The sequence below is a fragment of the Zingiber officinale genome, chromosome 2B (assembly GCF_018446385.1).
Source record: "Zingiber officinale cultivar Zhangliang chromosome 2B, Zo_v1.1, whole genome shotgun sequence".
NCBI lineage: Eukaryota > Viridiplantae > Streptophyta > Magnoliopsida > Zingiberales > Zingiberaceae > Zingiber > Zingiber officinale.
This window is the reverse complement of record NC_055989.1, coordinates 41,486,215-41,501,419: the sequence shown is the minus strand read 5'-3', so window position 1 is coordinate 41,501,419 and position 15,205 is coordinate 41,486,215. Positions and strand designations below refer to the sequence as shown.

Genomic DNA, 15,205 nt, shown 5'->3' with positions numbered 1-15,205 from the left:
GACCATGCACGTCCCTTATCGTTTGCTCTTTAAGTGGGTCTTCTTCGTAGGCCGTTTCTAGATAGCTGTATTCATTGTCGATCTGACACCACACTTTCTCGGTGCCCATATTATTTTCATGTACAGAGACTGTAGGTGTTTGGAGTCACTCTCGACAGGACTGTACATTATCATCTTAGTTTTGTTCGTTGCTTGAAGTTTCTGAATTTACTCTAATAAATGAATGAAATTTCAGTTTTGTAAGATGATGAAATGAAACTTGAGATACAACTATCAGATTTTTAAAAGTAATTAACGTTCCTCACCCTTTGGCTTTATAAGGACACATGTGTACAAATCAGTGCATGGTATGATCTCTGTCTTCCTCCTCCTCTTGTTCTTCTTCCACACTTCCTTAATGAACTTTGCCTCTCTCTCAGGCATGCTCAATGAGATGCCTCTCCTCCACTGCTACTACTCAGATGGCCACTCACAGCAGCTACCAGTAGCTAATGCCAAATTTCTTCATCTTGACTGCGTAAATCCTCCTCCAGCTGTTGACCAAGGTTGTCTCCCAGTGATGATGGCTGAACCCAATGCTGACAATGATAAGAAGAGAAAAACCAACAACGATAAGACAAGCTTGATCACTGGGCAATCAAAGGTAGACATCAGATAAATCATCCATTGCAATTAAGCTGACCACTTCACAGGTCGTGCAAATTGTTCTGACTTGTGTTCTTTCTTTTCTCTATTAATATAATACAAAGGAGGGCAAGCTTAGCAGGCACAAGAAGGCTCATGACGTGAAAAATTCGAAGCCTTGTGAAGAGCTTTCCGCAGGGTATATTCACGTAAGAGCTAGGAGAGGTGAAGCAACAGATAACCACAGCCTTGCCGAAAGGGTATAAATAATGAAAAGATATAGTTCCTTTGTTATCATTTCTTCATGTGAATGTGATATCTTAGCTTGGAATTTTGGATTCTCGTCAGGTAAGAAGGGAGAAAATTAGTGAAAGGATGAAGGTGTTGCAAAGCTTGGTCCCTGGCTGTGAGAAGGTACCGTACGTAGTTCACCGTTCTTCTCGACAGCGGTTACATGTTCTGCTGATAATTCTTCTGTGTACGTAGGTCACCGGAAAGGCACTTATGCTGGATGAGATAATCAACTACGTGCAATCCTTGCAAAACCAAGTAGAGGTATTCAATTTGGCATCAATGAAGTTTAATTATACCTTAGCTCAACGTGATGTCTTATGTTCAGTTCCTCTCGATGAAACTCGCTTCAGTCAACCCCATGTTATGCTCCGGTGCACATTATGATAATTTTGTGATCCAAACAGAGGTAGGATTAGGATATATCACTCCATCGTCTTTAAACTCGGTTTGATGATTTACCTTGTGGCATGCACTTTGGCATTTTTCAGACGTTAGGAAGAAGCATTATTCCACCAGAGATGCCATCTGTTGGCCATACCACTGACCTTCAGCCCATAGCTTTTGAGGATGGCACAGCTGATTGCCAGCCGATGGGACATTGGGCACATTTGTTCCTGCAAGGCCAAGAGCCAACTTCCTTTCCCCAGGTTTGGTCACTTTCTCACAAGGCTTGCCCATACGGATAACTGGAACCTTTCATTAGACGAGCACACTGAGGCAGAAGTCATGCAATGCAAGCAAGGGCATCACAGGCCATAATCTTCCATGTATTACCTCATTCATGGTACATGCATAATAGTGACCGCTGTGGTCAATAGTTGACATTGTTATTGATGATTCCTATGTGGCTGTGTTGACACTGACTCATCTTTGTGAGCATTTAAGAATCTAAGGAAAAGGCCAAGTGGAGAAACATGGAAGAGCCGGCAAAAGTAAAGACCATATCTTGGGAGGATCTTTTCGGTTGGCCTAATGGACCACTGAGAGAGTCAGACTCATGCAGAAATAATGAAGGCAGCCATGTTTGCACTATTATGCATAGGCAATCCAGAAAACTCCAACGTACGTCCACAACCTGAGAGGGAGTGTTCAGTGTATCATGGGTGGTGATGGGACTTAGGTATATAGATACTTTAACTATATAGGAACAGATAAAAAATAAGTAGAATTAAGTTGATATTTTCTAGCTAAAATAAATAAGAAATTACAAAAGATATTTAATTTAGTTTAACTTTGTAAGTAGGCTAATATACGACACTTGATCGTGTCTAAAAGATAGGGAGATGGCGCGTTGACTCAGATAGATAGTTTATTAATCGACAGAAGACTTCTCTAATCAACGATGTAGCTCCTCAACGATCTTACGCATAGTCAGACAGTCCAATCAAGTGCTATTGACCAAAGACTAGGAAAGAGATCCCTGACAAGATCCTCCGACGATCAACTCAGTTTAATTTCCGACGAATGAATAGAGAATAGTAGAGGACACGCGTGATAGTAAGGTTTAAATGATGTGAATTGTGTACCTTGCCAATGGAGAGGATTCCCTTTATATACCACCCCTCATCACCTTCGTTATTGTGAGGTGGCCCCTTGTGTCAGAGTTTGTTAGGTGATGGAAAGAGTGCAGTTTGTGTGATTTGCAATGATAGTCTAAGGTATCTTTTTTCTACTCATAGATGTACCTCTTTTGTCGCTTATATGACTTAGGTTTTTGATGAGATTGTTGGAGTATATTGTTGTAACGGATCAATTAGTGAGGAAATTCCCAAGGAATATTCCCAGACAATTTTGACAGACTGTCAAAATATTGTCTGATGTTTGTTTGCTAAATATATCTCGACTGATCTTTAAGTCGGCCGCTTAACTGAAATGTCTTTCATTGAATATCTTTTGGGTTGATCTTTTATTTGGCTGAGCATTTATAGTAAGCCCTATGTAATAATGCACCTTTAACTTGTATTGGTATTAATCTGCTCTATCGTGAGCTAAATACTACGAAGATCTGTTCAGGGACTAGTATAGTACCTATAGTATGCCAAAGATCTATTCAAGGAATAACATGATAAATTATGTATGTTAGAGTTTTTTTTTTTAAGAACAATATGACCTCAGGTCATTTTAAACCTGGTCGACCTTTGCCCTGCCAGTTATATAGGTAGAGTCTCCTAAGGATAAGTATCTTTAAGCCCGCCCGGTCCTTAGCCCAACCAGGCGTACACAGAGAGTCTTATGTTTGACCGGTCTTTATCTGGCCAATCATATAATAGGATCTTTACGAAGCAAAGGGCGCTAAGCCCGACCGGTCCTTGCTCGCTCGGGGTGCACAAAGAGCCTTAGGTTCAATCGGCCTTTATCCGACTAATCTTATATTAAGGTCTTTGTGAGGTTGTGTCTTTGGACTTGGCCAGACTTTGCCCGGTCAAGCTTACATAGAAAGTGATGTATGCCCAAGGGCTGAAGATAGGAGAGATCAGTTATCACTTCCGGAAGACCCAATTACAAGACTACGGGCAAAGTGTTTCAAGGAAGCACTAAATGGGCTAATCAAAAAACATTGGGAGGACTATGAGCAAGGAGAAACCAAGATAATCGCAACTGCTAGTCGTGGCCTAATCCACGTAATCGGGCATAACCATCCATGACTGGCCGCGCTTAATGGAAGAATGCTAATAAGCATGCAAAACATGGGAATTCGTTCATGCATGAAGACTTAAGTATTTTAGATTGTTTAATGAAGCATGCAACTTGGGACTCTAATTGTGCATGCATTTATTTTGTTTTGGATTTCTAGATAGCTTGCATGAGGCATGCAACATTGGGACTCTAATTGTGCATGTACTTATCTTGTATTTTTCCTTATTCACTCCCATTATATAAGGGAGGGACATCTTAGTATGGAGCAACTTAGTTTTTGGTGAGATTGTGTGCTCTCTTAGTTCTTGAAAGAACTTGCTGAACTTATCGAGTCTACTCTCGTGGCGTTCAACCCATCGAAACTTATCACCCTTAGGTGTGGCGTTTCTTTCCTTCGTAGGCTTGGTTCGTGCCAATTCTTGGTTACGGGTCAAGGCTCACACTCTTGTCGTTTAGTTCTTGGGGTTCTATCCACCTTTGTTTCGGGTTCCATCACATTTGTTGGTGGGGTTCATATCATCTGGTATCAGAGCTTCGGTTCAAAGGCAAGTGTAAATCTATCTTTACTTGTTGTTTAGCAAAAAGCAAAAAAAAAAATTGTGGAAAAAAAAGAAAAAAAAAAGAGCGCAACAAAAAGACAAAAAAAAAGAAGAAGAAGAAGAAAGCGCAAAAAAAAAAAAAAACTGCTTGTGTGAATCGAAGTAAATTGTCTTCAACAATTCTTTTCTTGTTTTCCTTATTCTCAAACTTCTAATCTTTCATTTTCTCTTAAAATTCTGTCATCATAAGTTTCAATCGTATCTTTTGAATTGCTATGTGATATTCTGATTTGTTCTAGAGTTTGATCAAGAACTGAGAGATATCATCAATTGAGAGCTACCACCCAAACGTGAGTTGAGTGCTTGTGAGGTTTTCTTTCATTTTGCAGCCATGTCCAACAACCAGGAGGATGGAGCAAATGAGGGGGCTAGGCCACTTCCGAACCTACAATTACAAGCATTGATGGGGGAGATGTAGCGGATGATGAGGGCGGAATTAGAATCTATCCATGAGAGGTTGGATCGGGTGAAGGGTGGGACACCAAGAAGACATCAACAAGACCGTATTACTAGACCACAATGAAGACATGCCCAAGGGATTGATGTCGAAGAAGATGAAGAGGTTATTGTGGAAGACTTTGATGAGCAAAACTACAATCAGGGCAGGATTGGATATCGAGGAGATAGAAATGGAACTAGAAGAAATAATGATTTAGGAGGGATTAAAATGAAGATTCTAACCTTCCAAGGGAGAAATGACCCAGAAGCTTACTTGGAATGGGAAACTAAGATGGAAATGGTATTTGACTATCATGAATTCTCAGAGTTTAAAAAGGTAAAGTTAGCTGCCATTGAATTCACTGATTACGCTATTGTTTGGTAGGATCAAGTGGTGATGACTCGGAGAAGAAACAAAGAGCAACCTGTATCCACTTGGGAGGAGATGAAAGTGCTCATGAGAAGGAGGTTTGTACCCAGCCATTATTATAGAAGCTTATATCAACGGCTTCAAAGATTATCTCAAGCTCCAAAAGTGTGGATGAATATTTCAAGGACATGGAGTTGTCCATGATCCGAGCTAATGTCAATGAAGATCGGGAAGCCACTATGGCCAGGTTTTTACATGGTTTAAATCCAGAAATTACTGATATTGTTGAATTGTAGTATTATGTTGAGCTATCGGATATGGTCCACCAAGCACAAAAAGTGGAAGAACAACTCAAGAGGAGAGGATTGGCTAGGAAGGGACAACCAATGACTACTCATGGCACATGGCGGACAACTCCAAGAAAGGAGGAACAACCTCAAAATAAGTCAAAGTTTGAACCTTTCGAGAAGCCCAAACCCGCACCATCAACTAATCAAGGTAATCACGAGCCCATTTCCTCTAAAACTCGTGATATCAAGTGTTTTAAATGTCAAGGGCATGGTCATATAGCTAGTCAATGTGTGACCAAAAGGGTGATGGTAATAAACGCTCAAGGTGAACTTGAGTTGGAAGATGAGGATGAAATAGTTGAAGAAGTGCCACAAAAAGAGGACAGTGATGATGAACAACATGCTGTTATTGGAGACTTATTGGTGGCCCGACAAGTTCTCAATCTACAAGCTAAGGAGGAAGAAGGTAATCAAAGGGAGAATTTGTTTCATACTCGTTGCTTTGTCAATAACAAGGTTTGCAGTGTTATTATTGATGGGGGAAGTTGCACCAATGTGGCAAGTACTAATTTGGTGGAGAAATTATCACTACCAACTCGGAAACATTCACGACCTTATTGACTCCAGTGGCTAAACGATTGTGGAGAAATCAAGGTAACAAAACAAGTCTTGGTAGCAATCTCCATTGGCAAATATGAAGATGAGCTGTTGTGTGACGTGGTTCCCATGCATGCATGCCATCTATTGTTGGAAAGACCTTGGCAATTCGATCGAAAGGTAACACATGATGGCCTCACAAATAAGTATAGTTTTACTTTGAAAGGGCAACCTATTATTCTTGTACCGTTGACTCCAAGACAAGTTATGGAGGACCAGTTGAGACTACAAAAAGCAAATGAAAAGAAGAAAGAAAAAGAAATTGAGAGAAAAAAATTGAGAAAAAAGAAGAAGAGGGAAAGAAAAATGAGAGGAAAGAAGATGAGAGGAAAGAGACAAAAGGAGTGTGGGCAAGGAAAAAAAAGGAGAGAGAAAGAAAAATATTTTTTATGCAAAAAAAAGTGAGATTAAGCAAGCTTTGTTTTCAAATCAACTGCCCCTTATCCTTTTGTATAAGGAGGCACTCTTGAGCATTAACGACCTTAACAATTCTTTGCCTAGTGTTATTGTTTCTCTCTTACAGGAATTCGAGGAGGTCTTTCCTAAAGAGGTTCCGCATGGTTTACCTCCCATTAGAGGAATTGAGCACCAAATTGACTTCATACCTGGTGCCTCCATTCCGAATCGACCTGCCTATAGAAGCAATCCGGAGGAAGCAAAGGAACTTCAGAGGCAAGTTAATGAATTATTAGAAAAGGGGTATGTTCGAGAAATCATGAGTCCTTGCGCCGTGCTTGTGTTACTAGTTCCCAAGAAGGACGGAACATGTAGGATGTGTGTGGATTGTCGAGCCATCAACAACATCACGGTAAAGCATCGCCATCCAATTCCTAGGATTGATGATATACTTGATGAATTGCATGGTTCTTGTGTGTTCACAAAAATTGATCTTAGGAGTGGATATCATCAGATTAGGATGAAGGAAGGTGATGAATGGAAAACTGGTTTTAAAACTAAGCATGACTTATATGAATGGTTAGTAATGCCTTTTGGCTTAACTAATGCTCCTAGCACTTTTATGCGTTTGATGAACCATGTTTTGCGTGCTTTCTTAGGGAAATTTGTAGTTGTGTATTTTGATGATATTTTGATTTTTAGCAGACGCTTAGAAGAGCATGTTACACATTTAAGGTTAGTTTTGAGTGTGCTAAAAGAAGAAAAGTTTTTTGCTAACCTCGATAAATGCACCTTTTGTACGGAGAAAGTCGTGTTTCTTGGTTTTGTTGTTAGTACTAAAGGCGTTGAGATGGATGAGGAAAAGGTGAAAGCAATCCAAGAGTGGCCAACACCGACAACAATTAGCCAAGTGAGGAGTTTCCATGGTTTGGCCAGCTTCTATCGACGGTTTGTTCGTGATTTTAGAATATTGCAGCTCCTCTTACTAAAGTCATCAAGAAAAATGAGTCATTCAAGTGGGGAGAGGAGCAAGAGAGGGCCTTCAACACTTTGAAAGAAAAGCTAAGTTCTGCTCCTTTACTAATCCTACCAGATTTTTCTAAAACCTTTGAAATCGAATGTGATGCTTCTGGTGTTGGTATAGGTGCTGTGCTTATGCAGGAAATGAGACTCATTTCTTATTTCAGTGAGAAGTTGAGCGGAGCCACTCTCAACTATCTCACATACGACAAGGAAATGTATGCATTGGTGAGAGCATTGGAGACATGACAACATTACCTATGGCCAAAAGAATTCGTGATTCACACAGATCATCAATCTCTAAAGCATTTGAAGAGCCAACATAAGTTAAACCGACGCCATGCTAAATGGGTAGAATTCATTGAGGCATTTCCTTATGTGATCAAATACAAGCAAGGAAAGGAGAACGTAGTTGCTGATGCACTATCTCGAAGGTATGCTTTACTGTCCACTTTAGATACGAAGTTACTTGAATTTGAATATATCAAATATTTATATACTAACGATATTGATTTTTCTGAGGTGTTCAAAGCATGCGATAAGGTTGCATTTGGTAAGTTCTATAGGCATGATGGGTTTTTATTTCGTGAAAATAGATTATGTGTGCCTATGTGTTCGTTATGTGAATTATTCACTAGGGAAGCCCATGGTGGTGGATTGATGGGTCATTTTGGCATTACTAAGACTTTAGGGGTTTTACAGGATCATTTCTTTTGGCCTCATATGAAACGCGACGTGGAAAGAATTTGTGAGAAGTGTATCACTTGCAAACAAGCTAAATCTAAATTGAAACCTCATGGCTTGTATACTCCTTTGCCTGTACCTAGTGAACCTTGGACTGATATTTCAATGGACTTTGTTTTGGGATTACCCCGGACCAAGAGGGGGAGAGATTCAATTTTTGTTGTGGTAGACAGATTCTCTTAAATGACACATTTCATTCCATGTCATAAAACCGATGATGCATCGCATATAGCTGAATTGTTCTTTAAAGAGGTTATTAGGTTGCATGGCATGCCTAGGACCATTGTCTCTGATAGAGATGCAAAATTTTTGAGTTATTTTTGGAAGACTCTGTGGGGGAAATTAGGAACTAAATTATTGTTCTCTACTACTTGTCACCCCCAAATTGATGGGCAAACTGAAGTGGTCAATCGAACCTTGTCCTTTTTACTTCGTGCGGTCATTAACAAGAATTTGAGAATATGGGAAGATTGTCTACCTCATGTTGAATTTGCTTACAATAGGAGCATACATTCTACGACTAAATTTTCTCCATTTGAAATTGTTTATGGTTTCAGTCCCTTGTCACCATTAGATTTGATTCCTTTAGCTGTAAGTGAGCATATAAACTTAGATGGTAAGCAGAAGGCCGAATTCGTAAAGAAGATTCATGAACAAGCACGACTGAATATTGAGAAAAGAACTCAGCAATACATGCAACAAGCTAACAAGGGGCGCAAGAAAATTGTGTTTAAACCAGGAGAATGAGTTTGGTTGCACCTCCGAAAGGAGCGATTTCCGGACAAATGTTGTTCTAAACTTCTACCTCGAGGGGATGGCCCATTTCAAGTATTAGAGTGCATCAATGATAATGCCTACAAACTTGAACTACCAGGTGAGTATAGAGTACATTCTACTTTTAATATTGCTGACTTATCCCCATTTGATGCAGATGATGATTTGAGGACAAATCCTTTTCAAGAAGGGGAGAATGATGTATGCCCAAGGGCTGAAGATAGGAGAGATCAGTTATCACTTCCGGAAGGCCCAATTACAAGACTACGGGCAAAGCGTTTCAAAGAAGCACTAAATGAGCTAATAAAAAAAACATTGGGAGGACTATGAGCAAGGAGAAACCAAGATAATCGCAACTTCTAGTCGTGGCCTAATCCACGTAATCGGGCATAGCCATCCATGACTGGCCGTGCTTAACCGAAGAACGCTAATAAGCATGCAAAACATGGGAATTCGTTCATGCATGAAGACTTAAGTATTTTAGATTTTTTAATGAAGCATGCAACTTGTGACTCTAATTGTGCATGCATTTATTTTGTTTTGGGTTTCTAGATAGCTTGCATGAGTCATGCAACATTGGGGCTCTAATTGTGCATGTACTTATCTTGTATTTTTCCTTGTTCACTCCCATTATATAAGGGAGGGACATCTTAGTATGGAGCAACTTAGTTTTTGGTGAGATTGTGTGCTCTCTTAGTTCTTGAAAGAACTTGCTGAACTTATCGAGTCTACTCTCGTGGCGTTCAACCCATCGAAACTTATCACCCTTAGGTGTGGCGTTTCTTTCCTTCGTAGGCTTGGTTCGTGCCAATTCTTGGTTACGGGTCAAGGCTCACACTCTTGTCGTTTAGTTCTTGGGGTTCTATCCACCTTTGTTTCGGGTTCCATCACATTTGTTGGTGGGGTTCGTATCAGAAAGTCTTATGTTTGACCAGCCTTTATTTGGTCGATCGTATGTTAAGGTTTTTTACGAGACTAAGGGCGCTAAGCCCGGCTAGCCTTTGCCTGGTTGGGCGTGCACAAAGAACCTTATGTTCGATCGAGTTTTATCAAACCGATCGTATGTTAAGGTCTTTGTGAGGCTGTGTCTTTGAACCCGCCCGGTCCTTTGCTTGGCCGAGCGTACACAGAAAGTCTTATATTTGATTAGCCTTTATCTAGCCAATTGTATATTAAGGTTTTTACGAGACTAAGGGCGTTAAGCCCGGCCGACCTTTGCCTAGCTGGGCATGCACGAAGAGCCTTATGCTCGATCGGCCTTTATCTGGTTGATCGTATGTTAAGGTTTTTGTGAGGTTGTGTCTTTGATCCCGTCTAGTCCTTTGTCCAGTCAAGCGTATACAGAGATCCTTATATTTGATCGATTTTTATTTGGCCGATTGTATATTAAGATCTTTATGAGACTAAGGTTGCTAAGCCCGGTAGGCCTTTACCCAGTTGAGCGTGCACAAAGAACCTTATATTCGATCGACCTTTATTAGGTCGATCGTATATTGAGGTTTTTGTGAAGCTGTATCTTTGGGACCGGTCGAACTTTGTCTGCTAAGCGTATACAGAGAGCTTTATGTTTGACCAATCTTTATCCGGCCAATCGTATATTAAGAGCTTCATAAGACTTAAGTGTCTAGAGCCCAGACGACCTTTCATCTGGTCGGACTCCTTTGAACCCGGCCAGCTATCTACTGACTGAGCACACTATTTCTTTAGTTTCAGAGTAAAGCCCTAGAGTCCTTATACTCGACTAGGTGTGTACTCGGGCAACCTTATCCGAACGCCATGCTTTAGAGCCGCGCAAGTAGGACCCTAGAATTTTGAGGCTAGATGATCAATAAGATCAAATGTAAAATATTCCTCTATCCTGACTTTGATAGCCATATCATTTTGACTTTGAATACAATGTCATCTTCCGGATCCGGTTACTATAATCTGTATCAACACTCATTGACATATTTAAGTGTTAGTTGTATTTTATTTTAGACAAAGTGATGTGATATTATTACAAGCCTTAAAAACGAAGAAAAAATAGTTTTTCTAATATTATTTCTTAGCTATTAACTTAGAGAAGGAAGAATGATGACAATAGATTGTCAGAGTAGATTGAGGAGGAATGAACCGAATTAATGGCTTCCTTCCATTTGATAAAGAGTTTGGTGATTTTGGTGTGTGTGTTTTCCTTTTCTAAAATGTTAGTATGCAATGAAAAATAAAATAAACAACACATCAGATCGGTAACTCTGGTTCCACTCCATAGCCTATGTCTTGATATCTTTCTACTTTTCAAAAACCTTTCGAATGTGGAAAATTTTCTTACAAATTTGTCTTTAAACAATATACAAATATAAAATACATAATATAAAGACTAACATAACAAACAAATGTTACACTAAAATTATCATCTCTAAAGCCATGATGTAGCAACACTCTTCCTGAACCTCCTAGATCACACGAACAACACAAACTTCGAGAAATTTAAGAGTGGTAATGAGTGATTAAGATATTTAGGTTGTCTTCTTGAAGCTGTATAAACACTAATGTTCCAATCCATCAGAGGACCTTTCAGTCTCCTAGAGACCATCGTTATCCAACAACGTAATCTTCTCTATTTATCGACTTTTCGATCGACTGGAACTTCTCCTGGCCACTCAAACTCCCCCTTTATTAACTTTTGTGTCCATGTACATATCACATCTTATGCTAATTGGATATCGATTTGGACCTTACAGTCGCTTGAACAATTTATAGTTGCTCGGATCCAATAGTTATCCTACTACATCAACACTAATCCTAACCATGACTTATATTTGACTTCAGTTAGCCCAAACCTCCTTTCAATTGCTAGAATTTTTTTTTGGATCGCTCATAAATTTATTTTTCCTACAACACAAAGGTTAGTTTGAATACAAGATAAATTATAGTAATATGTTTAGTATCTAATCTCTCTTACATACTTACATATTGAACTTGTCTGATATTTATTCTACCTAATATATCATGATTTCTTACTTTCTCGGAGTTCACTACTCCAAGACTTCCCCTTTTCCTAGAGTTTACTCCTCTAGGATATTCACATCTATCTAAAGTTTACTCCTTTAGAACTTTTCCCTTTCCATCCATCACCTTTTAAACTATCTGGACTTTATGCCTACTTAGAGTTCACTCTTCTAGGTTTCCACACTTGTCTAACATCTCATTTCCTACAACCTGCTAAAGACTTTCCACTTATTAGCAATTTATTCCCCATTTGATCTACTTGGCACCTTCCTAGATTTCACTCCTTTAGGTTTTTTATTTTGTCTAACATTTGATCTCCTTTGACTTGTTAGGGCTTCCATGAACAGTCAAGCATCTAATCACCTTTGACCTGGTTAGACTTTACATTTGTCAACTCTTGATCAACCTTGACCATACTTACACAATCAAACATATTTTCAAATATCAAAACCCTTAACTGGAGGTCGATTGTACCAATAATCTCTCTATTATATTTATAATATGTTTAAGTTAGATTAACCATTAATTAATCTAAGTTTTCAGATCTTACACCAAATCAAAAATGAAGGTTCTAATTTCTTTCCATTTGGCATACAACAAAAAGATCTTGCAAGAAGAATTAAAACACTTGAAGGTTATCTAAATTTAGTGAAAAAACCTAAGGTCCTCCTCCTTAGTCATTGGTCCCACAATTTCTTTCATTCCTAAACCTAAAGAAAATTCTAATTTACCTTTTACCATCTTTAAAGATATTTAATGTGTTGGTTTTATTTTAAAAAATATTTTGAGCATAATTTTTAATTCTTTTCAAGAATTTTTAAATGAATTTTAAAGATCATTTTTTTAAACCATTCAACAAAATTTCAAAGGACTTTTGAAAATAATAAAGAACTTTGAAAATAGATTTTAATAATATTTGAAAGATTTTTTTCAAAGAATTTTGAAAATTTTTTGCAAGAATAATATTTTAAAGAAATTTCAAAACTTTGAAGATATATTTCAGATTGAATCCTTGAATGCTTCCTTTAAAAATATTTTTCCTTAGTTTAAGCTTCGAACTTTCCCTAAGAGACTTTCTTAAGATTAAGGATGTAAGATCTAATATTTGTTAGAGGGGATGAATAACATAATAACTTTTTATCATTCTTTCTATGAGAGTGTTAGTAACGCAGCGGAGTTATAAAATAAAGAACAATAGAAAAAGATATGATATTTTTTTATCACGCCCCGGATGAGTCCCTGTTAGAAGAAATTTCGACAGCATCTCCCTTGTACGGGTGATAATCTGAGACTTTTCTATAACATAACCATACATGGCCAACACAGCTGGAACTATACAATAAAATAAAAGTGACAACTACGTAGTAAAATAGTAAACAAACCAAACCAAAGCAATGATAAGAAAATCATCTCAAATATCCTACTCAACTACACCCATAAAACTCAAATCACCAGCTACATCCAAACCTACCTCTTCTGCTGTCCGGGCAGGCATGTAGGAAGATATACCAAATGAAAACACATCAATAATAAAGGACCATACAAGATCCAAAGTGCCATAAAGATACAAGTCTGGAAACATAGACGATAATATAATAAGAAAACCAAAGAAAAGATCCAAAACCGAAATCCTCGCAATTTAGAGGGGGGACTAGCGACTGGAAATACTCCCGATAGTCTCAACCTGAAAATAGTAATATCAACAAGGTAAGTCAACTCCTCAGCAGGTAACTACTGACATGCATAGTAAGAAATAACAACTAATAATAAATATGCGTGCAGTCTCCTGGATATATCATATGAAAAATACAAAACTGTAAGGAGGAGGAGTATCTGTACTAACCAAGACCTAGGTATAGGGATAACAAGGTCGTCAGACCCGAAGTATCATAAATCCTATATGCATGTCAAACATATGCATCCACCAAATATACAGCATATAAAGTGCAGCAAACACAAGAAATAAATGCAGTCAGTGCATATGATGTAACATGTCCTGGTCACCCTTGACGTCAGCCATCCATCTCACACACGATGGTGAGACCGAGTGGGTAGGGCTGTGACAACTGTGCACTCTACCATCACTGCTCCTGAATGACCGAGTGGATGAGATGCTGTCGAAGTACACCTATCCTCCTTACCCCAAATCATAAGTGGGGGAGCTTAATGTTGGTCCCTTTGGAGGCCGGCAAGAGGGGAGGGGTGAATTGCCCTACAAAATAAAACCAAAAACCTTCTCGGATATTCAACTAACTTAAAAGAACTTGTAATTAAAAGGCAGAGACTAATTAAAACAGAAAATAGACACAGAGGAATTACTTGGTTTTCAATCAGAGGATTGCTAATCCAAGGCAAAGAAGACGCACTAATTGATTCTCCTCTGGGCAGAGTAGCCTCTTACAGCGTTGAAAGCACAGAAAGAAATAACACAAATGAAAGCACTAGATTACAAGTAGTTGTTCTTAATTGAATGCTTCTGGACCAAGGCTATATTTATAGTCTTGGTCCGGGCGCCTGGAAGGGTTCCGGGCGCCCTGGGGGGGATAAATTTTATCCCCCAACGGTCGGATCGAGTCAAAACTCGATCCTGTTGAAAAGTCGATTCCGGGAGCCCGGAAGGGTTCCGGGCGCCCCGGTCGGTTCTGGGCGCCCGGAGCCCTAAGGTCAACATAAGTTGACTTTTCGACTCCGGTTCAGCTCGTCTCGATCCAGCTTATCTCGGTTCGGATCTGTTCGCTCCGGCTCCGTTTGCTTGGGTGATCTTGGCCTTCCGGAATAGGGCTCACCCGAACCCATGTTCCGGCCTTCTCCTCGAGCAGCCTTCCTTCCCAGTTTCTCGTCCCTCGAACGCCGCGCATGTTCTTCTCGTCCACGGGTGTACTCTTCCGCGGTCACCTCGTCCCTCGGACGCACCGAGCCCGTCGGCTCTCTCCCCGTGCCGTCCTTCTCGTTAGCCGCGTCTTCCGCTCGACTTCCTGTGTTCCTAAGCTCCTGCACACTTAGACACAAGGGTTAAACAACGCAGGACCTAGCTTAACTTGTTTGATCACATCAAAACACCTCGGGGTTCCAACACTTAATACTCTCATCTTCCTGAGCCAGTCCAGAGGAGGGATCCTTGTCTTACTACCACGCTACGTCACACTACCCATGAGTGGACCAGCGGAGCTCTTGACAGAGCAACCTACTGCAACACACCCTGCCTGATAAAAACCACTAACTCATGAGTGATTATGTGTGTAGATCCATGTAACAGGAGATGTGCTCAACAATAATGGAGCCAACAATCGCACAACATGCAATCATGCGAGATGATGCATGACACTAAGCATGGAAATATCCTGATCCTGTCCATCTCTACCAAAATGTGT

At 39.6% G+C, this 15,205-nt stretch overlaps 1 protein-coding gene across 3 annotated transcripts; it reads left to right on the top strand.

The window, feature by feature from the left end:
- Nucleotides 1-214: 214 nt before the first annotated feature.
- Nucleotides 215-1,831, top strand: LOC122045609 (transcription factor bHLH63-like). Of its 3 annotated transcripts, none has more exons than XM_042605899.1 (7): nucleotides 215-347; nucleotides 420-643; nucleotides 750-884; nucleotides 973-1,038; nucleotides 1,111-1,179; nucleotides 1,244-1,324; nucleotides 1,407-1,785. In XM_042605899.1, the coding sequence occupies exons 2-7, from the start codon at nucleotides 422-424 to the stop codon at nucleotides 1,602-1,604; spliced, it is 771 nt and encodes a 256-aa protein (XP_042461833.1). In that variant the 5' UTR covers nucleotides 215-347; nucleotides 420-421; the 3' UTR covers nucleotides 1,605-1,785. The 3 variants fall into 3 exon arrangements, 2 of the variants coding, with proteins under 2 accessions (XP_042461833.1, XP_042461832.1); XR_006130034.1 differs by lacking the exon at nucleotides 215-347 and adding an exon at nucleotides 1,804-1,831 and having other exon boundaries at nucleotides 350-643; nucleotides 1,407-1,702; XM_042605898.1 differs by lacking the exon at nucleotides 215-347 and having other exon boundaries at nucleotides 350-643.
- The last annotated feature ends 13,374 nt before the right edge of the window (nucleotides 1,832-15,205 follow it).